General features: G+C 42.1%; 1 protein-coding gene across 3 annotated transcripts in view; it reads right to left on the reverse strand.

The window, feature by feature from the left end:
• Pir (pirin) overlaps positions 1 to 24,482 on the reverse strand; it is a 95,822-nt gene that overhangs the window by 43,408 nt on the left and 27,932 nt on the right. For all 3 annotated transcript variants that reach the window (XM_028887760.2, XM_028887759.2, XM_037199452.1), the window contains 2 exons: positions 23,952 to 24,035; positions 18,080 to 18,286 (listed from right to left, as the gene is read on the reverse strand). In XM_028887760.2, coding sequence (XP_028743593.1) covers positions 18,080 to 18,286; positions 23,952 to 24,035 — 291 coding nt within the window. The remainder of the gene's footprint in view (positions 1 to 18,079; positions 18,287 to 23,951; positions 24,036 to 24,482) is intronic.

A 24,482-nucleotide genomic window follows, 5' to 3' on the forward strand; every position in this document is an offset into this window, starting at 1 on the left:
CAAATGGCCCCTATAGCTGCCAACAAGGAGCCTTCCTATTCTTTGTCTCCAGTCCAGAGGCAATAAGTTCCAAAATTGAGTCAGCAAGTCTATTATCCAATGCTAAAATATTCCTTACGTGACATTATGATATTTTTTAAATCTGTATTAGCTACATTTGGTATTTACTAAAATATTTTAAGAGTTCTTGCAAGAAAGTGCATCAAGATCTAACATGAGAAACTATTTGGCAAAGATAAGATTTCATCGAGCTCTGGGAACTAATACCTTTGTGTAGATAAGATCCCTCCTTGTAAGATAAAGAGGAAATGCATCATGGCACAAGCTGCTCCTCTGTGATTGTTTGCAGGACATTCAGACACAGACAGACAGGAGTGGGTGTGTGTGCAGATATCTGCTGAAAGGTACCATTCTGGTAATGAAAGAGAGGGATGGTCAGTTTTAAGCTTTGTTCCATGAAACTTAGTTCAAAGTCGAGTCATGCCAACAAATTCATACACAAGGGTTGAATGATGTGACAGGGAGGGTAATGTTCACATAAAATGAGGCAAAATTCAGGAACCTTGATTTGGGGTCAAGCCCTTTTTTTTGCAATGAGCTATGTGATCTTGGGGAACACTTTGTGCCTGGCTGGATTACAGCTTTGTCATCCACAAAGTAATGAAATTTGAGAACTGATTTCATGGGTTTATTTCTGCCTGGCATTTGGATTCAATGAAGAGGCCAGAAGAAGATGATTAGAATAGGACTTGGCTGGCTTTGAGAAGCATCAAACTAGATCAGGAATTTTAGATTTGCTGCCATAAGGAGTTCATTCACATTCTCTAACACTCTATTACAACAATGGGGTAGCTGAATGAATGGAAATGTTCCTATTTGGCTATCACAAAAATAGGGCAGCAACAGCCCCCTGTACATTAGGTTAAAAGGACCTCCCATGTTGTTTACCTCCGCACAGCAAGCTAAGACCCACATCTGCTTGTGCCAAACTCAAGTTCTGAAATGTCAAATAGCTTCGAAAGGTGTTCTGAATAAGCACTGGCAGCCATCTGGAACCTACCTACTTTATGCACAGCACAACTATGTCCAGTATCTGCTGGCCAAAGGGAGCCCAACAACCCTTACCTGTAGTTCTAAAAGCCCCAAACTGCTGTAGAACTTCAGATCTAAATGCTCTACCCAACTGAGGAGTGACATCATTTACCCAACTAAGTCCCCTTTCTGTTTTTCCTCACTTACCCAGGAAGTCTCTTGTTCTATTTCCCTTCTGGGTGATGGCCTCGTGCCACACTCTCCCTGGATGATTTTCAGCTGGGAGTTCCCTCTCAATGCAACCTGGCCCAAGCACTTCCCCAGTAGATTCTCTGTGTTGCTGCCTGTCATGAAGATGCCTCTTCTTGATCAATCACCAGATCCCCAACCTTACCACACCAACCCATTCAAAGTGGAATAAGCATTTTAATGGTTTCCACGAAATATCAAATATAGAGCTGAAATTTTCTGTTGTTCCACAACATCACACAGAATCTGAAAAACACTGACCAAATATGCTGAATAGACGGAACCTTGCGGAAGAGGTTATTATATTTCTAGGTCAGGGTAGGGAGCTGTTCATGAATTCTAGGGAAGTCGGAAGTTTTTGGTTACTTAGCACAGAGCCACATGGGTCAAGAGTTTTTTTTCTGAACCCTCAACATTCACCTCTCCTCTTAGGTTATCTTTAAAGCTTCCATAGCAGCTAAGATGTGCACTTAGCTCAAATTTTGACTAGTACTGGGATGTGCTGAATGGGTAAGGACCCATTGTAAGCTCATGGTCAGCCTCTTACCTGAGACCACCTAGTTCGAATTCCCAGTCTGTTACCCACTACATATGCAACCCTGGGCACGCTGCTAATCTGTCAGAATCCTCTGTCATGTGGACAGAATGACTGGACACCTCATGTGCCTCCTCTGGGTCATTGGTTGCTGCCCTACAGTGTTGTCACTGGTGCCATCCACCCCTTCAGGCCCCCCGACTGACCACTAAGTTATGATAACCTCAATTGTCCCTGCAGTGGTGGAGGCCACAGCAACTCCTTCACCTGACTAACCTATTGAGGTTCTGGATCCTTCCACACTAAGACTTCGGTGAAGAGCTAAACCACAAGATGCGGTTTGCAGTCTCTTCAGAAGTTACCTAAAGGGGCTAGGGAATACAGACCAGAAGAGCAAAGAATCCCCATTCCCCAACAGGCCTAACACTGACCAAAAAAATGGTTGGAAGGTGTGGACAACAGATCAATTTTTTTGTTCTCCCTCATTTGGAAAGTCCTGAGACAGTTTTTAAATAGGCATTTCATATAGTTGTGTGTATGTCTCATTTCCTTTCTTCCTTACACATACTGCCCTGGAAGTATGTACTGGTTAGGTTTGGGGGGTCTTGTTTTTTTGTTTTGTGTTGTATTGTTTCTGTTTTTGTAAACTTCAAACAAACTAGAGTCATTTTGGAAGACAGATCTTACTTGAGAAGATGCCTCCATTAGATTGGGCTGTAGGCAAGTCTGTGGAGAATTTTCTTGATTAATGATTGGTGTGGGAGGACTCAGCCAACTGTGGGCAGTGAGAGGTACAGGAAAGGTAGCTGAATGTGAGTCTGCAGAGCAAACCAGTAAGTGGTGTTCCTTTATGGTCTTTTCTTCAGTTCCTGCCTTCAGGTTCTTACCCTGAGTTCATGCCTTGACTTCCCTTGGTGATGGACTGTGACTGGGACACATAAGCTGAAATAACCCTTCCTTCCCCAACTTGCTTTTGGTCATGATGTTTTATCACAGAAACAGAAAGACAATTAGGACAAAGTACACATCAGACTTGCTTACATCTCTTTTTCCCAAAGAACGTAAGTTAAATCAAGATCAAAAGAGTTGACAACCTAAAGTAGTCAGAACAGTCAGAACACTGTCCAATACAATTGCCACTTAGCCACTTAGAGCTATTGAGCACACGAAATGCGGCAGACTGTACTGAGTAGTAAAATGCTCATATCCCTTGAGCTTATGATGGAGTTTGTAGTAAAATCTCCCAAGTAAAGATTTACACCTCAGAAAAAGGATTTATTACTGGGTTAGTTATTGTAACATTGCTTATGATAAGAAGCATTTACATGTGATTTTTTTAATTATCAAGAAGAGGTTCAAAGAGTAAGGACATTCATGTATAATACAGTACTTGAATATTAAATTTGATATGACATTTTTAAAAGTGGAGAGGTGGCTGATAATTTAACATTATTTGCCAAGTCTTTTTTCTTTAAAAAAGTTTTTCATACAGTATATTTTGATCATATTCTTTTCCCTTCCCTAACTCCTCCTAGATCCTCTCCAACCTCCCTATCCACCCAACTCCATCATGTTCTTCTCTATATATCAAAAAGAAAACAATCAAAATCAAAACAAACAAAACAAAAACCCCAATAGCACAGACCAAAAAAGCACGCACACACACACACACACACACACACACACACACACACACACACTCACAAATATGAAAGCATCCCTGTTGTGTTAGCCAACTACTCCTGGGCACAGGGCCTGCCAATCAACTGGAGTAAATAGATTTTCCCTTTCTAGCAGCCATCAAATGCAAGTAGCTTCTTGGTAAGGGTTTAAAAATTCGGAAATTTCTAAGTTGTAGGCTACTTTCATTGTGAGCTTTGGTTTTGACCTTTGGCGCTTTGCTTTATAAGTGCATGAAGGTTCCTAGCCATTTTCATTTCAGTTGGCAAGAAGTTCTAGAGCTTTTTGTCAATAACGTCGATCACAATGTAAGGCCTTGTGATAAGGAATGTGGGAGCAGAAAGACATAGAGAAAGGCAATCATCAGTAAGTACACTCTTCTGCTACAGTCAAATAACTCGGGGACTATGTAATCGTATTTCCATTTGGAAGATGACGAAATAAAGGCAGAAAAATCATTTAAAATAATCTTTCCTGGGTTACAAAGATACTAAAATGGCAGAGGGGAGGTCTGAACACACAGTCCACACTCTTTTGTGTCTACCATGCCATTGGCAGGTTGGCTCTGTAATTCTAGGTATAGTTTTGATAATGCGACAATCCAATTTTCCACGTGTGTTAGGCTCCCTAGAATCCTTCCAGCCACCAAAACGGGTGGTCATCTACACCAACTTCATAAAAAGCAGGCATGTGAGCCGGGCGGTGGTGGCTCACGCCTTTAATCCCAGCACTCGGGAGGCAGAGCCAGGCGGATCTCTGTGAGTTCGAGGCCAGCCTGGGCTACAGAGTGAGTTCCAGGAAAAGGCGCAAAGCTACACAGAGAAACCCTGTCTCGGAAAAACAAAAACAAAAACAAAAACAAACAAACAAACAAAAAGCAGGCATGAATTCTCATTCTTTCTCCCTTTACCTCTTCTCTCTTCTTTCCTTCCTCCCTCTCTCCCTCCTTGATTATTGTATGGGATGGAACTGGTCATAGATCACAGCCCATAACACTCGGGTACATGATTCCCATCAATCAATGAGAACCTCTTGTCCTGTATTATTTGGTTATGATCAGTGGAGGAGGGGAAGTATTAAAGCCCCCAAAGTCTTGGGTTCCAGCCATACAGTCTTATAAACATTTGATTGGAAAAGAGGATGGTGTTCGCATCCCCATCCAGTCACCTTCACAGTCTGTCTTAAGTCATTCTACACTGAGAAGGGAAAGAAACCAAGTGTCCTTCTTTGGTCTTTGCAGCCCTCTATTTGATGTCTATCAGTCCCAGGCCCTCTTCAACGCACTTCTTTCACCCGGCTGACAAAGACTGTCAGCTACAACCAATGCAAGTATCTAGTGATGCTCACCAGAAACTCTTGCTCAAACCCTCTTTGAGACTGATAAGTACCAGATGGCCTGAAATCAGTGTCTCAGCCAAGTTTTGTTAGTTAGTCCAAGACATTCAAAGTCTCCCATGATAGAAAGTGATGTTGGCAAGTACTGATTTCTGACAGGCAGATATGCCACTGCCACGAAGGGAGGCTAACTGGGGGAGGAAGGCATCCAGAAAGACATAATTGGAAGGAAGCCCACTGATGAGGATGGAGTGAGACAATCTGTAAGACCCCCTAAGGGACTGGAGATGTGGCTCAGTTGATAGAGTGCTTGCCTAGCAAGAACACAACTCCAGCATAGCATAAAACTGGGTACAATGGTGGATACTGGTGGGGGGATCAGGAGCTTGAGGTCGTCCTTGGTTGTGTGGGGAGTTCAAGTCCAGTACAGAAGCCTTTGCCTCAAAACGAAAGAAAGAGAGGGGGAGGGGAAGAGAGGGCAAGGGGAGAAAAGAACAGAAGAGAAGAAAAGAAAAGCTGGTACCCAAATGGTGGAAAATCAGAGAAATGGCTGGTTATTTTTCTTCCTCCTTTTCACACCCCAATTCTTCCTCTTTCTTGTGGAACACTTATTTGTAATTAGAGAGTCATGGAAGGAGGTCAGGATGATGAAGCCAACATTCACGTCACAGACTAAAGATGAGAAGAAAACTAACCAGATTCGTGTGTTTGAAGACTGTAGAGAAAAGAGCCTGGCTGTGGACCTCAGATTGCCTTCTTTTAAAAAGAAACACTGAAATCTCTTGAGTTACTATTTATAGTTGGTCCAAGAAAAAAGAAAACTTATGAACATCATAATGTTAATCCACTGTCTACATGGAAAGAGACAAGGTTTTTTGTTTGTTTTTTTGTTTTTAACATTTTAAGAGAAAGGCAAAGTTTTCATCGTTCTCTTTTCTCAATGATCCTGGCCAAGGTAGACATCCATCAATGTATGCTGTACCCCATGTGGAATAGCTATACTCTCAACATGAAAGACTCTCATACACATGAAAGTAAATTGCCAGGAAGTTTTACATGCAAACGATTCAAACTTAACCCTTTTTCATGCTTAGGACAACACATGTGTATTCTGAACATTAGCTGAACACTGTCTCACATGTGGCACAGAAGCATCCTTAACTGTACTGTTCCCATCCTTCTTGTGTATGAATGCAAGTATGGTGTGTGTGTGTGTGTGTGTGTGTGTGTGTGTGTGTGTGTGTGTGTGTCTTCATATGTGTATGCTTCCAGGTTTGTGACGGTGTGGATGTCTAAACATGCCGGTAGAGGCCAGAGGTCAACACTGGGTGTCTTCCTTAACTGCTCCCCACCTTATTTTGTGAGACGAGGGTCTCAATGAAACTAGAGCTCAATAATCCATCTAGACTGGGTGACACAGCAAATCCCATGGATCCTCCTGCCTCCACCTTCTCAGTGCTGGGATTACAGGTGCATTTTTTTTTTTTTGAAGATCCATTTATACTGGGGAGAGGAGTTGTGCAATGCCCCTGGAGCTGGACTTACAAGGGTTGTGAGCCGCCCCAAATGGGTTCTGGGAACCGAACCTGTGCAAGAGAAGAAGCACTCTTAACTGCTAAGCCCCATCTCCAGCCCCATGCCCGGTTGGTCTGTTTGGAGTACTGGGAGCTCAAACTCAGGTCCTCAGGCTTGCACAGCAAGCACTTTACCACCTGAGCCCTCCCCCAGCCCTTCCCATACTTGTCTGGCAGGTCAGTTCTCTCTTTTAGACTTAGTCCTGCCTTGCCTGACCCTGACATTGCCCTGAGCCCCGTTCTGTGCCTTCCCAGGGACTCAAGACTCACAAGTCTGCAAGCCCACCACAGTGCGCTCATCTCAGCAGCGATATGTCTGGCTCTTCCTGCCTTTCCAGCTCCTCGATTTTGTCACCTTTCCTTCCCAAGTCTTATGCAGGTGGCCAGAGTACATGTTAGCTGAGCTCAGGTGAGCTAATGGTAGGTTTTGCTGGGGAATCCTTTTTCATTTCCCATGGATGATTGTGGAAGACCTTCCAGGAATGGCAGGTGTGTTCTTTTTTTCTCATCTCATTTTTCGAAGATAAAAGAATGCCTCTGGATCTGCAGTAGATGCTGAAAAGGATTCCCTGTGGTTTTACGACCACACCATGCTCCTCTTCTTAAAAATACAGAACAATTTCAATGCTTTACAGCACATTTGAGTTGGAATTTTAAAACATTTGAAGTGCTTATTCTCTATCCATAGTAGTAAATTATTTTTTAAGACTGATTAAGGTATAAACAACGTATCATTTAAGTCTAATGCTTCAAGTAAACAGCATTCTGTCTGGCACTGAATTTCACTAATCACATTTAGTTTATCTGCCAATCAATTAATAAAGCACTCTGATCAAAATGAAGTGCTGGTTTATAGCTATTCACTTAGCTTTATATAGTAGCATACACCTCAGCTTTTAATGCATCATACAGGAGCCTGAAGACAACTTTTTGAAGCTGCCTTGTATTTTTGGCTGTAGTTGAAAAATATTTAATATGTTCCTGAGGAAAGACTTATTACATCCTAAAAATCCAAACCTTGACAGCCATTGGAATGAGCACAATGGTATGCTAACACATTCACTTGCCTTTATGAAAGGTGATATCCTCATTTTCTATAGCATTCATTAGGCTTTTAGCCCAAATTTCCTTGCAACTTTATTATCCTCACCAGTCGGGTCAAGGATATATGAATGGTACAGAATGTAACTTCTGGCTTTAAATGCACCTATCTATTCTTCTGTTTCTTGCAGAACAGAGCTTGTCAACACCGATGGAATGCACTTCCTAGGTGATTAGGTCAGCGGGGGCATCTTGAAGAAATAAGAACATCTGGCATCCATAGTGCACACCAACAATGGTATTTCTGGGGTGAGTGGGCTGCCCTGGGCAAGAGTAACCTTTTGTACAACTGATTTGAACAGATCTTGACCATTGTTTATTTGAACATTCCTAACTCCAAATGATGTGCCAACTATGGCTGCCTACCATAGGTCAAGTTCTTTGAAGTTGGTGGGTGCATTTCTTTGGTGTCCTCTTATTTACTAAAAATACTAGCAGTCTAATTTTGCCTATTCTCAACACCAAATCAAAGCCAAGTGTTCACTTTTCTGTGGAATGAGGCTGAGAATCAGCAGGAATCACCTAGCCTGTTTTGAGCCACTCCTACAGAAAAAAAAAATAGCTTCGTGGTATCAGAAATGAAATAGGACTATACAGAGATGCTGAGGAGCACATATACCTGAACCTCAAGGCTAGCTATTTAAAGAAACGCTGAGTGTGACATGTATTGTAATGGTAAATTGTCATGTAGTGTTTGAGGCCAGTGAGAACCTGGGAAGTGGGGCTGTCTCCCCCCAACTTCAGATCCAAGCATGTTAGGTCGCGTGTCCTCCAACACTGCCCCCTCTTGAGTCAGGCTGGCCCACTGGCTCTGTGATGGGGAGAGGGAACAGCAAGCCACTAAAGGTATTAAAATCACTGTGTCCTCGAGAAGAACTCAAGAGTTAAATGATCTCCAACAGAGCTTACTATTGTTTATTCCATGGTACAAAAATGTCTGCAGTAAGAAAGAGAAGCCAAAAATTCAACCATGAGGGCCTCATCCATGGAGAGAAAATTCAATCCAGAATCCAATCAGGTTGTAGTGGATTTTGCAAGCACCCAAACTGATGATGTTAGCTCTGTGTTGCTATTTGTTCTTTTACTCAGAAACTTCATCTAAGGAGACATTGCACTGCCTGGGACTCTATGGAGAGCTCCAGCTGACTGTCTCTCTCAATGGGGCTTTCCACACTCAATGTCTGCTGGATGCTTTGACTACCCAATCAATCAATTTGATGATGTTTTGCTTGCTATCTAATCTATCTATCTGTCTGTCTGTCTGTCTGTCTGTCTGTCTGTCCGTACTGGCTGGTTTTGTGAGTCAACTTGACACACTATAGTCATCAGAGAGGGAGGGGTCTCAGCTGAGGAAATGCCTCCATAAGATCCAGCTGTAAGACATTTTCTCAATTAGTGATCAATGAGGGAGGGCCCCGCCCATTGTGGGTGGTGCCATCCCTGGGCTGGTGGTCCTGGGTTCTATAAGAAAGCAGGCTGAGCAAGCCATGAAGCACAAGCCAGGAAGCAGCATCCCTCCATGGCCTCTGCATCAGCTCCTGCCTCCAGATTCCTGCCCTTTTTGAATTCCTATCTTGACTTCCTTCAGGTGAATAACAATGTGGAAGTGTAAGCCAATTAAACCCTTTCCTCCACAACTTGATTTATGGTCATGGTGTTTCATCACAGCAATAGAAACCCTAACTAAGATACTATCCATCCATCCATCCATCCATCCATCCATCCATCCATCCATCCATCCATCTATCGTTCTATCTATTTGCAATATACTTAATAAACTCACTCATTCAAAACCAAAAGCACGGCCATCATAGATCATTCTCCCAACCATATAGAACACCGGAGAACAGATACAGAACCATATATATAATTAATGTCAGCCTCGGAAACAACACAAAGTCAAACTTCCTTGTGAAATTCCCTTCATTCCAATATTTCAAATCATCTCCTCTTGCCCTTTCACAACTCCACCAACACCTGGTTGCCTAGGTAGCCCCGATTACCATTCTAAGTCGTTTCCACTTTACTCTCTTTTACTCTCTTAGCTCCCACTGTTTATTTTTTGTGTTTGCACACAGGCACACACGTGGGAGGTGCACATGCAAATGTGGGCTCCTGGAGGCCAGAGGTCAATCTCGGGTCTGATTCCTCCTCAGATATCATCTACCTTGTCTCTTGAGACAGAATCGCTCACTAGAACTCAAGGTTTGCCAAGTAGACTAGGCTGGCTCGCCAGTGAGATCCAGGGATCAGTGTGTTTCCACCTTCCAGTTCTGGCATTTCAGGAATGTAGCACTATACCCAGCATTTTCATGTGGGGTTTCGGATTGGATTTGGGCCCTCATGCTTGAACTGCAAGCACTTTACCTACTGAGTTATCTCCCCGGGCCAGATCTAAGCTTTTTATAGAAACCACTATAAGACACAACCCTATCCCTTCTGTTTCTGTCACTCTCTTCCTCTACCAACCTAAGCAGAATTCATCCTCCTGTCTCTGACTAATCATGAAACTTCTTTGTTTGGTGCTTTTTTTTTGGGGGGGGGAGTTGTTGTTTGTTTGTTTGTTTGTTTTTATAAATGTCCTCTTTATTATGTTTTTTTTTTTATTTATTATTTATTATGTATTATAACAGTGTTCTTTTGATATTCTCGGTTGTATCCATTCATATAAGTAGGGTGAACACATACACGATGGTGGGAATTGCTGGAATTGAACTCAAGACTCTGGAAGAACAGCCAGTGTCTTAACCTCTGAGCATCTCTCCAGCCCCATCCTCTTGTTTCTTTATAGAATCCTATATAATTCTAGTGTGCAGCTGGAGATCTGAACAAAGGGGGATTCTAGGTTTGCACTTGTGAGCACTAGCAAGCTGAGAAAACATTGACTCTAACGTTTTCTATACCATTTAATATTTTTTTTTGACACTAGTAAACTAGTTTCATTCATGTCTCTGTGTCACAGAGTACAGAAGCTCTTCTCCCATTTCATAATAGATTACCTTTCATCTCTTTTCCATCTGTCTCTTCTGTTATCCGTCATCTCTTCCTCTACCGCCACCCTAAGCAGAAATTCAATCCTCCTGTCTCTGACTAATCATGAAACTTCTTTGTTTGGTGCTTTTTGCGGGTAGAGAAGCAGTTTGACTAAATCATGAAACTTCTTTTTGGTGTTTGGGAGTTGTTTGTTTGTTTTTGAGACAGGGTTTCTCTGAGTAGCTATGACTCTCCTGGAACTCGCTGGCGTCTACCTTACAGAGATCAATTTTTATATATGGCCTTTTTATTGTTTTCCCATGTCATATTACACTTCTGATATTGCTGGCTTCCTTCTCCACCCTAAACTGTGAGCCTTTTTTTGAGGCTAGTGGTTTTATCTCATTCACATCATATAGCTAAGTTACGAAAACAAAGTATACACCGCAGGTACGAATTACTGAAAGAATAGAGATCCTGGAGAAATGGGAGATGTAAATAAAATGTCCAAAACTTCCCTGAGATGTGAAGCTAGGACAGCTGTGTGGATCTGTACAGAAGGCAAGATGCTTCTAGTGGTGACAGCTGGGAGGATTGAACCAAAGGGGAGGATTCTGGGTTTGCCCTTGATGAGTAGTAGCAAGCTGAAGAAAACATTGACCTTCTAAACGCCATTTTCTATAGCACATTTCAATATTTTTTTCTCCCTAGTAACATGTTTTCTCACTTCCTCTGTGTCAACAGAGTACCAGGAAGCTCTCTGCCCCATTATAATAATTCCTTTCATCTCTTGCCCCATCTTCCCATTACAATATACTTCTTTCAGAAGAGAAATTGAACCAGAATTCAATATAGTCGGTTGTGATTATTTAAGGTAACATTTTAAAGTAATTCTCATATCATCTAATTAAGTTAGATCCTAAAAGTAAAATCATTGTAAATAAAAACTAACAAAAATGGAATTAGCAAAGGGAGAGAAAATTTGCACCATTAAATGCCTTGAGGAGCTAGTAATACTGTAGAGTGCTCTGAAATAAAGTTCCAGTGCAGTGGAGGGGCTTTGGTTGATTCATTGATTGATTGATTGAGATTAGTGAAGCCAGGCCAGGTGTGGTCACTCATGGCACCCGAGGTAGAAGAATGGAAAGTTCGAGACAAGCTTGGGCTGTATAATGGGACAAACAGATAAAAACAAATAGAAAACACCAGAGCTAGTGAAAGATGCCTCAGCAGTCAAGAGGAAGTATTGTTCTTGCAGAGAACCCAAGTTTGGCTCACAGCACCCATGTTGGGCAACTTACAATTTCCTGTAACTCCAGCTCCAGAGAATCCAATACACTTTTCTGGCTTCCATGGGCCCCTACACTCACATGCACACACTTCTGCACAGACACACATGCATACACATAATTAAAAATAAAAATCAACCTTAAAATAACAGACCAGGTAGAGGTGTCACATGCCTTTAGTCCCAGCACTCGGGAGACAGAGGCAGACAGATCTCAGTAAGTTTGAGGCCAGCCTGGTCTACAGAGCGAATTCCAGGATGGCTAGGGCTACACAGAGAAACCCTGTCTCGAAAAAAGTCAAAATAAATAAATAAAATAACAGTCTTGGATTACTAAAATTATTAAATCATACTAGGTTCCCAGAAACTGCTCAAAAGTGGATATTTACCTTTTAAATAAGTATCTATTTAATACTTAATTTGACATTGGATAGTATATTATTTTCTTAGCTTGTTTACATTTGTATCCATTTTTCTTGCACTGAAAATCTTCACTCCTAAGATATTGACAAAAAAAAGTCCTTAAAAAGTCGATGTTCTTCTCTGTTCTGTTATGTTGCTGATTATCTTCATGCCAATTTTAGGTTCTTCATTTGTTCCTGTTCATTCCCCCCACCCTTTTCCAGTTTAACTTGGCATTCTAAATATGTAAATGCTTCCATCTTCAAAAAAAAATGGAGTTCAGTCTCAAGTTTATCTACCCCTGTGCATCCCATGGGAATGTTTGTTCAATACCTACACATCTATAGTCACAGATTTGCTAAAGCTTTCACAGAGCTCTGCTTTATAAAACAAATGACCAAAGCGGCCTTGGAGAGAGAGGATTACTTCCTGAGCAAGCTTTCTTTTGCTTGCTCTCTAGACCAGCTGGAGCTTGTTCTCTGGGGCTCCCTTTGTCAGAAACCCACTGCCCCACCTAAGTCTTGTATCAAGACAGCACCTCTCAGGCTTGCCCCATAAACTTGCTGGAATAATTAAAGGCAAAAAAAAAAGGTTGTGCGTATGCTACCCACCTTCCACATGTAATCATTTTTAAAACGCTACTTGGTGGACTCATTCTTTTGAGTTTGGGAAGGAAAGGGCAGCTGTCCATGGATGAGCAACACTGCCCACATCACTAAGGGGACAAAAGCAAGCTCAGGTAGGCAAAGGGAAGGGAAGAGCTCCATGGCAAAGGCACGGAAGAGATCCAAGAAATCAAATTTCCTCTGAAATGGGGACACAGGTAGAATGCAAAATGAGTGGAGTGGATTACTTTAGATATATGGCAAATTCCTTTGGTAACTGGGCTTTTTAAAATGGAGTCATCCAGCCCATGCTTACATAAGTTTGCCCATCCAAAAGAAGACTCTTTATGTTGTATCTGTAGACCACATGACATTATCTATGGTTTTAGAAAGGGCATGAAAATAGCATATATATGACCACATAGGACTTCCATATAGGACTTACTCTTTGCCACACACACACACACACACACACACACACACACACACACACACACACACACACGGGAGGGGGTGTATATAATCAATTTACTCCTCCTAAAAACTCTCTAATGTGGTTACCATGGCCATCTCCATTTTACAGATTAGAAAACTGAGGTTCAGCTAGCTTAAATAATTTCTCCAACGTGTTTCAGTAGTGAAGCTAACCTTGAACCCTGGCCACCTGGCTCCAGATTGTCTTTCTTTGACTTCCTTAAGGCTTGTTTTTGACATAACGGAATGTAGAGCAGCAGGAGTCAAAGAGAGGCATTGGGTGGGGGGGCAGCATTGTGTTCCAAAAGGAGCTGGCAATAAATACAGTGGATTGGCTGACTGATAAGGATGGAATGGGGTTTGGAAAACTGCATACTCTCATGAAGCAAACATGCAATTGTGTCCTTTCAAAAGTGACAGAAACTATTCAAACTATCCCATTTTTCTTCTCTCCCGTTTCAACATTTACTCTAGACTGTGTTGTGTCCTGGCAGAATCTTGCTCAAAATTGGCTATGGCATTTCAAGGTCTGTGTAAATGATTAGACACGACACCCTGGGAAAAAGTGACATAGTTACCTTTGGGCACATTAAAAAAGATGGTTTTGCTAATTGTAAGCCTTATAGCATCTTACATTGGCACTCTTCACCCCCTTTTTTGCAGATATAAGTACTCATGTCTAGAATAATTAAGTAGGATTTGCTAGAAGTCACTGGATTGAACTATTTAACATTATCTACAAGAGCCAAACCAAACTTCCTAAGGATGAGTATATTCCCCTGGCCTGGATGCCATGCCCATTACATAAACTAGAGTGGTTCCTGGGCAACAGCAGAGAAGCACTCAGAAGCCTCTTTAGAACTGTGTAATCTCAGACTTCACTGCAGATCTGTTACACCACAATCTTTACTTTGTCCAAACCTGTCAGGCAATCCATATCAATATTATTCAACTGCATTGCAGTAGTCACCAAATCCATTTTGCAGAAAGTTTACCTATAGCAGAAGTTGTTGGTGAGCCTATGTTGATTATAAGTAGATCAATCTTTTGTAAGGTATATTCTTCGTATCACTTTGTAATCTAACTTAAAATTATCTTCTTTTTTAATTTTAACTTTGTATATGTGTGTGTGCATGTGGACATGTGCATGTAAGAGCATGTGCCCTCGGAAACCAGAAGAAGGCACCTGATGCCCTGGAGCTAGAGTTACAGGCAGTTATGAACCACCTGATGTGGGTACTGGGAACCAAACATAGTTGCTCTGTAACAGCAGTACACTGAGCTATCTCTCTAGCCCCAAATAATGTTTCTGATGCAAAACTATCTTTAGTGCCTCTTTATGGTAGCTCTAGATCACTTCAGACTGAAACATTCATTGGTGAGAGGATATCCAGTGCTGTGATGTGCAAAACTCAGTCCCTTAGCAGACCCACAAAGAAACAGCCAATAGTTCTCATTTCTGCAATGACTCTCCCATGGTGACCGTCCTTCAAAGCAGATTAACTACCTTTTCCAAATTGCAAAACACTCTCTCTAGCATTGGTGACATACATAAATCTCCACCCCATTTCTACCCAAGTTCACATAAAACAACATAATATCAAGAGCTACCACCTATGTAGTAGTTACAAAACGAGTCAAAGAGAAATCAAGCCATTTCCTTAACACCACACAGTCCACACAGCTAGTACATGATGAGGCGCCTTGCTATCTACTCTGCCTGTCTCCAGAGTCTCCAGAGTCCACTGTGGGTCCATGGATCCACAGTGCTTCTAGAAACTCAAGGCTGCTCAAGGTTCCAATGGAACCTCATTAAAAGGCCCTCAAAATAAAGACTAATCATTTACTTTGGAAAATACAATTTGCTTCAGAAATTTTACTCAACAAAAGGAAATAAGTGAGGCCAGCAGCTACCAAGATATCATTTCACTAAGTTAAAACATTACTTCTGGCATCTAAGCCTTGCTGCAATTGCAACATCACATGGTCTGCTAGGTGTGCTTTAAAATGCCTATAACTGGAACTGACTCCAGCCTCAGAAGTTCCTTGTGTTTTCTGTAAATGAAACACCATTGCAAACTCTATGAATTTATGATATTGCAGGCTTTGCTTATTTATTAATTCACCAGTTTGATTTCTCCTTTTTGCTCCCGACAGACAAATTGTTTGGGGATAGAGGGTTAGATAGGGTCTCACTATGTATCCCAGACTGGTCTCAAACTCAAGATCCTCCTGTGCCAGCCTACTCAATGCTGGGATTACAGTTGGCTGTCACCACACCTGTATTCTAAATGGAATATCCCAGACAATTCTAATAGACTCAAGCAAGGTCTTGCACTTTGGTTGAAGTGGAGAGGCAGTCTCCTACCCTTCAACATCCACCTCAGTGTCCCTTGAATGCACGCCTCTAGAATGTGAGGGTCCTGGAAACAGGTAACAGAAAAAATAATGAGAAGTGTTGGCAATTTCACTTGTGTGCTTGTCTGGTGCACCTTAGTGATGTTCTCTGGCCTTTCATCAAAAGACCTCACAAGGTCTTAACTCTCCTCGGCAGAATGAAGGTGGGGAAACTTCAAAAAGGCTGAAAAAGGAAGGCTCCATGTTTGATGAATAGAAACAAATCAGTCACAGAAACCCAAAGAAAGGCCATTTCCAAGCACACTAGAGGATGGTGAACAGTAGTCGCATGTGCGTACCTGTGAGCAAACACTGCTTTTCATTTTTTCCTTCGATTATTTCTGTGTGCACCTGAGGCACAAATAAAAGCAAACATTTACTGATGTGTGCTTTAAATCTAGAACTGTGGTTTCAATGAAGGCTAAAGAAAAAATAGTGAGTCCAGGCTACAATCCAAGCCCACCTGATAATTATGCAATGTGTGGCATTGAGTGATTATTATTCAATAGCCACTGACAAGCCATTATTCTCACACATACATAAAATGATGAAAATTTACCAAATGTCATAGTAAGCTCTAATCATCAACTTGACACAGCCTAGTGTCATCCAAGAAGGGAAGCTCAATTAAGGAATCGCCTGGATCCCATTGGTCCATAGGCATGTGTGTGGGAGATCGTCTTGATTGGTAATTGATAAAGTAGGGCAGCCCACCATAGCCAGCATCATTCTCTGGAAAGGTGGTCCTGTGCTGTGCAAAGAAGCTAGCGAAGCATGCCCCAGAGGAAGCCAGCAAACAGTGTTCCTCCAGTCTTTGCATTAGGTTCCTGCTTGATTTCCTTCCCTGATTTCCCTCAATGATGAACTGTGACCTGTGAACTGAAATAAACCCACCTCTTTCCTTAAGTTGCTTTTGGTCACAGCAACAGAGAGGAAACTAGAACACTTAAGGTACTAGTTAAAATAGTCTCAAGTGCTAGTTGCTCACTGGGAGAATAGCAAAGTACTTTACAATATTCTGATGTTCTTATTGCTAGGTGCCACATCTCCAGGCCCCTTAACAGATTCCCTTGGCTACTTTTACCCTCCACTCAAGAATCAAAGGCCAAATGAATGACTGTTCGATGAGGGAGCATGAAAACCCTACTGTCTTTCCTGTGACATGCTGATCCTGAAGAGTCCCCAATGGAGTCTGGTTAAAGCCTCTCTTCCGATCTATGCCCGAGACAGTGACACTGCTTAGCATCCTTCCTACTTCATCCAGATTCTCTTTACAGTTTCCCTAGGAGCACTTCCTTTAAAACTTTGTGCACAGGAATCTGCATCTCAGGGTCAGCTTCTAGGCACCCCACCTACCAGGTTCTGTGACCAAGCTCGCCATTACCACAGACTGGCTGCTGTGTGGTTCCTTAGCCCTCCCAGAAAATTGTTCCAGTAGGCAATTACTATAATACCTGTCATACCTACTTCATAAATTGATTTTTATTTCATTAAAAAGTAAGACCCTAACCCAAACAGTAATTAAGACCCAAACCCAAGTCTTAGTTAAGTCTCAGTTAAAATATACAAAGCATGTCCCATATAAGTTAAATGAATGGCGAATTTTGATTTATTCTTTAAGATTTTATTTTTTAGCCGGGCGGTGGTAGCACATGCTTTTAATCCCAGCACTCATGAGGCAGACGCAGGTGGATCTCTGTGAGCTTGAGGCCAGCCTGGTCTACAGAGTGAGGTCCAGGACAGCCAGGGCTGTTATAAAAGAGAAACCCTGTCTTAAAAAACCAAAACAAAAAAAAAATTTATTTTTTTATATATGTGTGTGTGTGCACGTAGGAGTGGGTACCCATGAAGGCCAGAAGAGGGGTCAGAAGCTCTGGGGCTGGAGTTATAGGTGGTTGTGTTTCAATGTGGGTGCTGAGAACCAAACCCAGGTCCTCTGCAAGAGCAGTAAGTACTCTTAACTGCTGAGCCATCTCTCCAGTCCCAACAGCTAATTTGGTCTTAAAAGCCTACAATGTTGCCCGTGTGCTTTCCTTGCTTACTAAGTGAGGCATAAATTATTTGCATGAATCTGGGGTGACACTGATCCTGGTTTTTGGTTGCGTCATAAAAGCAATGACTTTGCATGATTAGAGTGGACTTAAAAATAATAGGAATTAGAGTAAATCTGCACATGCATTAAGATACACCTAGAAAATGTTTCAATCAAACTCTTCATATGAGCATAGTTTCTTGCATGGATTCCAACTCTATGAGTTTGCACAAAACAAACCATTTCTGGGTTCCCTTAGGTTTCTCTTATCCTGATACCTATGAAGCATCCCATCCACTGGGACACATACTATGATAAACTGAGAGCTGACAATGAAGCTAGAGCCTCCCTGATGTCACCATACATCTCATGTTTCAGAGACACACAATAGGCATGACTTACTTTTATCCCCAAGGCTTCTCCTGAAATGACAGCGACTGTCACACCATCCTTGGTGGGTTTCGGGATCTCTTCACTTTTCAGTTCCTGGTATTGAGGCTCCACCATTTTTTCTGAGCGTCTTAGATTCACCCACAGCTGTAAGCCATGGGCTGGCTCCTCTGAGCAGGGCATCTCCGCATGCAGAATGCCCCGGCCTGCAGTCATCCACTGCAAACACCAGAACAAGAGGCTAAATGTAACACAGCCCCTAACAAGTTTGTACATGTAACAAGTACAATGCTGTGGTACATCCAACAGGAGCTGTGGTCAGAGTGCCTGGGCATCTCAAGAAATAACCAATGTCTATGACAGGTCCTGGGGCTCTTCCCCATTTCCAAAGCCTTCCTCGTTTTTGAATTAAAGCATCAGAATTGGAAAGAATCCTTTCTGTGATGATCGAGTTTCATGTTGAGCTCCAAGATAAGGAGTTAGAGCCAAATAGTACTAGGGTATGATTTAACTTAAGAAGGGTAAGAAACAGTACTGGGCAAGGAAGATGGCAGTCAGCAATGCAGTTGCATTACAGGCCTAGCCAACCCAACAGGGAGATATGCAGTTGGGCTGAATCTTCAGGATTGTCCTGAAATCAGCCAAGAGTTATCATAGGATTGCTCCTGAGTAGGAAGCACAACCTTGGGAAAGTCAATTTCCTGCCACAGAGTACAGTTCCTAGGGAGGAATGCAGGAATGAGCCATCAATGGATAGCATGCCCATCAGCTGAAGTGAAGCGTGATCCTAATTAGCCTTACCAATAGAAACCAGGTAGTCAGATAACTGGTAAAAGCTGAAAAATCAGAGAAGCAAAGGAGCAACCACAGTCACTTCTTACCTCTCCAAATCCTCCGACCAAAAGGGCCAAGATCCTGTCTCCACCTCACTTTATCACTTCCTGTCTCTGCCCAGCCTTATTACTTCTGGTCTCCTGTCTGTACAGCTCTCCAGACCTCTCTATGGTTAATGGTTAACTAGTGGCTAGCTCCACCCTCTGATATCCAGGCAAGCTTTATTTGTCAGAACACAAACAAAATATCACACAACACTGTAGAATATATATGTGAGATTAAATAGACATGGGAAAGCCCTCAGCATCCACTACCCTGGAAATGGCAAGCTTGGACAATGGCATACAATTACGGTAATGGAGCCCTTACTACTGAGAGAAACAGTTGTCTCTGGCTGTTGGACTGAATTTTCAAGTGTTTGTTTACATGTTTGAGAACATACGGGAGGCCTCCTCTAGGCACTAGCCTCAGACTCTGAGGATGCAGGGTTAGAACATGACACATCCATTTCCTGCTTGTCTTAGTTTGGACTCACCCATAGAAGACACTGAATCAAGGACCTACATACAGGTTGTTTATTTGAAAGGTGATACAGAAAGCAAAATGGAGGGAGGAGGGAAGGGTAAGACAGGTAAAGGAGAGAGCCCAAGAGGAGTGTTCATGAGCAAGCCCAGCTGTGGAGGCCTGGGACTTAGTCCCACTGGGAATCCTTTAGATAAACTTCAGAATTATTGCACAGAAGACAGAAAACACTAAGACATTTTTAGATTACATTTGGCATCCCTCAGTGACCAGGAGCCTCTGAGAGAGGCCCAATGCATGCACTTCAGATGGGGTGCTATGTATGGATACATGGGAACTGTCACCACCTAAACTCAGAAGCAGGCCATCAGCAGCATCTCCCACCCAGCCCTTGGAGAGAAAAAAATCCTTATAGACAACCGATCAAAATAATCATTGCCATTATCTCTGTGCTTGGTTGGTACAGTGAAGAATGACAATTCTACCAGAGTCCATGTAGTGGCTCAAGTTGCCTTGGCTCTACCATCGGGCTGAAACCCAGCGTAAGCATGGACTAGTGGAAAGAAACAGGAGGAGTCCAGAGAAAGGGAACAGCAGCATGAGAACGAGAGTCTGAGACAAGTATGAGGACCTGAAAGAAAACTACTGCATGTTTTGGAGATTTTTTTTTACTTCATTAAGTCTAAACACATTTCTCTCTACTCTGTTGGATAAGGCTGATAGAACCATCTAATGGAGAGATCCATTATTTTTCTGTCTGACAATAGCTATTGGTGTTCCTCAAAGATCTCTTTCTATTTTCCTCCTCCACTAAAAATTCCTCTCTTGGTATTTTTATTTATTTTATTTATTCTTTGACAATTTTTTACATGTATACAATGTATCATAACAATAGCCAACTCAAACCCCCCTCCCATAGTTTCAATCTCTTGATTAACTTTTTAGATAAAAAAATAGCTTGGTAATACTTAAAACAGCCCACTCACTGGGTTTGGATGAGGAGAACATGGTTCTCTTTCCATCCCCATCACTTACTAACTCTGAGGCTTTTCAAATAACTCTAATACCCTTTCACTATTAAATATCTTTAAATGCCTATTCTCTCATTTAAAACTGGGATGAAAAATACTAATGATCTCAAAGAGCTCATGGAGATGGAAAGGTTGAATAAGCTGAAAGATACTATGCCATTATTATCCTAAGCAAATGAGAAGTCTGTTTTGTTATTGCTGTTACTGGGGTTGCTTTGAGATAGGATCTCATTATGTAACTCAGGCTGACCTTAAATTCTTGATCCCTCCAAATTCTGCGATTATAGACATAAACTGCCATGCCCTGGTCCCAGCTATGAAATTGTGACGGTCCAAGTGTGGACCAGCATCTACAGAGGCAGCCTGATGAGGTGAACAGCAGAAGTCACCAATTCCATGAGCAGGACATGCCCTGGAGTTCTTATCTGTCTGTCACTCTGAAAAAACTCTGTTTTATGTTCTGCTCTAATGAGAGGTTCCTTTTTCTTTTGTGATAGCATTTTCCTTTTGCTTTTGTTTTTTATTTCATTTTCACTGAAACATCATGATCCAATATGTATACTTTGCATCCCACAAAATATGTAAATGGTCTCACATAGAGCTCCTACCAACATAACTGACCAAATGGTCTAAGCCATTTCAGGGGGATTAAATTATACCATCACAAATAAAAGTAATATGGCACACAGTTTGAGTTATTATCTTTTATTTTCTTTTTTGAGATAGGTTCTTACTATGTAACCTGGCTACCCTGAAACTCACTCTGTAGACCAGGCTGGTTTTGAGCTCGCAGAGGTCTACTTATCTCTGCCTCCTGAGGGCTGGGATTAGAGGTGAGAGCCACCTTGCCTGACCTTGGGTTACTAACTTAAGTGACAACACTGAACCATGCAAATGAATCAAAACATAAATAATGAAGTGTCACAAGTGCAGAACCTAAGTCTAGAAGGACTGAATTGAAATGGTCTTCAAGTGCTGAGTTTGGCAGTAGGGACATCATAAATGATCACTACCCGAAGAGCTTCAATACAGGTTGAAGGGAAGGATGCGGAAAGACCAACTAAGGCTTCTGTGAATTCAGGAAGGAATAGCAGTTGGGACAGTCACTCTTGATTACATTTTAAGAAAAGTAAAAACAAACAAAACAATGACAACAGAACCACTGGGTGAGCACTAAGAAGTGACTGGCGATATCCAAAACTGAAATGGCTCAGCAGGTCAAGGCACTGACAACCTGAGTTCGATCCTGGGCATCCACTTGGTAGAAGGAGAGAAACGACTCCCACATGTTGTCCTCTGAGGGCTATACATGTGCCACGGCATGTGCTTGCATACACATACAAATAAATAAATAAATGAAATGAAATATCATAAAGATTGCATCTGATCCCCAGCACCACAAGAAACAGTGATTGAGGGATCAAGGAAAAGATGAGAACAGAACACGGGAGATCTGTGTTGGTTTCCCGGTAGCATAGAAGAATACCCAGAAAGGGGGGTAAGATGGCTAGTGTTCTCAGCTTGATAGAATCTGGAATCACCTGGGAGATGGGCCTCTGTGCATGCCTGTGGGGATTATTTTGATGTGTCAATTGATTAGTAATACCATCTTTACTGAGGCAGGGCTTTTTTTTTTTTTGGTAGGGGATTCTGAACTGTATGGAATGGAGAGAGTGAGCTGAGCATGCATTCATTGCTCTCTGTTTCTGGTTATGGATGTGATATGAGCAGCTGCTTCAAGCTCCTGGAGCCTGGACTTTGCTGCCATGATGGACTATACCTTTGTTATGTAGCTAGACTGGCATTAGGACCCCTGTAAAACACTGAAGAGGGATTCCTCCCTCATGGTCAGCTTTGGCTCCCAAACACTTTTTTCTCTGGTAGTACTGCTGAAAGAAAAGTATCAGTTTTGCCCCTTCCTAAAATTTAAAATACTATATGACAAGGGGGAGGTTTCAAGGTTCTGTTGAAGTCCATTAAGGGAAAGCTACTTCATCCCATCAAAAGAATGGTATCTGAGTTTACCCCGGCCTTGATAGAAACATGGCATTCTAATTGTCCTTAAAGATTGGAACATTACATACTGCTTCTCCTTCCTAAAGAATTAATCCAGTGAGATAGTTGTGTAGCTTGATCTGCTTAAGAGGCCACTGGCAATAGGATCAGGATCCATCCCTGGTGCATGAGTGGGCTTTTTGGAGCCCACTACCTATGGTGGGACACCTTGCACAGCCTTGAGGCAGGGGGAAGGACTTGGACCTGCCTCAACTGAATGTACCAGGCTCTGCTGACTCCCCATGGGAGGCCTTGCCTTGTTGGAGGAGGGATAGAGGGTGCGTTGGGGAGAAGGTGAGAGGGGCAGAAGGAGGGAGGAGAGGGGGGATTTGTGACTAGTATGTAAAATGTATAAAAAAAAAATTCCTTAAAAAAAGAAAAAATACCCGGGTGGTGGTGGCACACGCCTTTAATCCCAGCATTCGGAAGGCAGAGCCAGGTGGATCTCTGTGAGTTCGAGGCCAGCCTAGGCTAGCAAGTGAGTTCCAGGAAAGGCGCAAAGCTACACAGAGAAACCCTGTCTCGAAAAATCAACAAAAAGAAAGAAAGAAAGGAAAGAAAAGAAAGAAAGAAAGAAAGAAAGAAAGAAAGAAAGAAAGAAAGAAAGAAAGACAAGAAAAGAAAAGAAAAAATAAACAGATTTAAAAAAAAAAAAAGAATCCAATTGGACCTGTCAGTCATGTAGCCACAAGACCATCCCTCAAGAAAGCTAATTCACCAGAAGACAGGCTAAGGAGGTGGAAGGAATAATTATCCTCTTAGTGAGACGATGCACCACAGAAGCCCCTCCCTCGGGAAAATGCTTGCCAATCATCACCCCTGAGCTTGCCTGCTTTCTGAATTCTAACTCAGAAAAATGTAACTTCCTTTCTTTCCTTCTATCTCTTCTTCAGATACTGACCAAAAGCCTAAGCATGCTTTCCCTGATCCTCTGGACTTTCTCACTCTGTCTCTGAAGTGCCTCTCCCCTTCCAACATGCAGCTGCTTGCCAACATGCTGAGCTTTCTTAGACCCCAACTCAAAAGACGAGACTTTCTCTCAGCTTCTCTATGTGCATCTTGCTGACAGCGGCTAAGTTTCATAGCTTGCCGGGTCTGTTGTTTTTCCCTCAAATGCTAATAAACTGTCTCAAGCTTCCATCTGAGTCTGGTTGTTTTTTTTTTTTTTTAATTCTTTATCAATGAGACTGAAAACCAACAAGAGAGATCCCTGTTTTCCCTGGTAACACTATGAACTGTGAACTAAAAACGACTCTTCCTCCTTTGAGATGTTTTTGTCGGGGTATTCTGTCATAGCAACAGAAAAGAAACGAAGGCAGGAGAGATCAAAGTATGAGTAGGAGAGAAGTGGGAAGGATGGTTATTGTACTGGAAACAGGCAAGATCAAACATACACCATCTAAGACTGCTAACCAATCAGCAAGCCCCTGCCATGGCCATACCTGTAGGTCTCCTGGGTTCATTTTACCAACATGCCCGCAGAAGTCTTCATGGGCCATGCTGCCCCCTTCCAGAAGGTAAGATACCTTTTTAGAAACAGAAGATAAAGTTGATCCTTTGACTATTGTAAAATCATGTTGTTTGGGATCTCTACTATTGACTTGCATCAGTTCCATATTTATTTTAGATATAAACACTACCTTCATTTGTAAAACATTTTTCCTATTTCAAACTGCTTTTCCATTAAAATAATAGACAAAGGATATGAATAGATATTTTTCCAAAGAAAAAATGCAAATGGCTGGCGGGAATGGGAAGAAATGCTCATCATTACTAATCAGAGAAATGCAAATCAAAACGACAATGTGGCATCACCTCACACCTGTTAGTTACATACTCTCCAAGTCAAAACACAGGGTATTGTAAAAAAGAATGTGGGAGAGGGGAGCGCTTATATACTGTTCATGGGAAGTAAACTGGTCTCGAAACCATAGAAAACAGGCTGACAGTTATTTTAAAACACTAAAAATAGA

Source organism: Peromyscus leucopus, chromosome X (assembly GCF_004664715.2).
Source record: "Peromyscus leucopus breed LL Stock chromosome X, UCI_PerLeu_2.1, whole genome shotgun sequence".
Classification (NCBI taxonomy): domain Eukaryota; kingdom Metazoa; phylum Chordata; class Mammalia; order Rodentia; family Cricetidae; genus Peromyscus; species Peromyscus leucopus.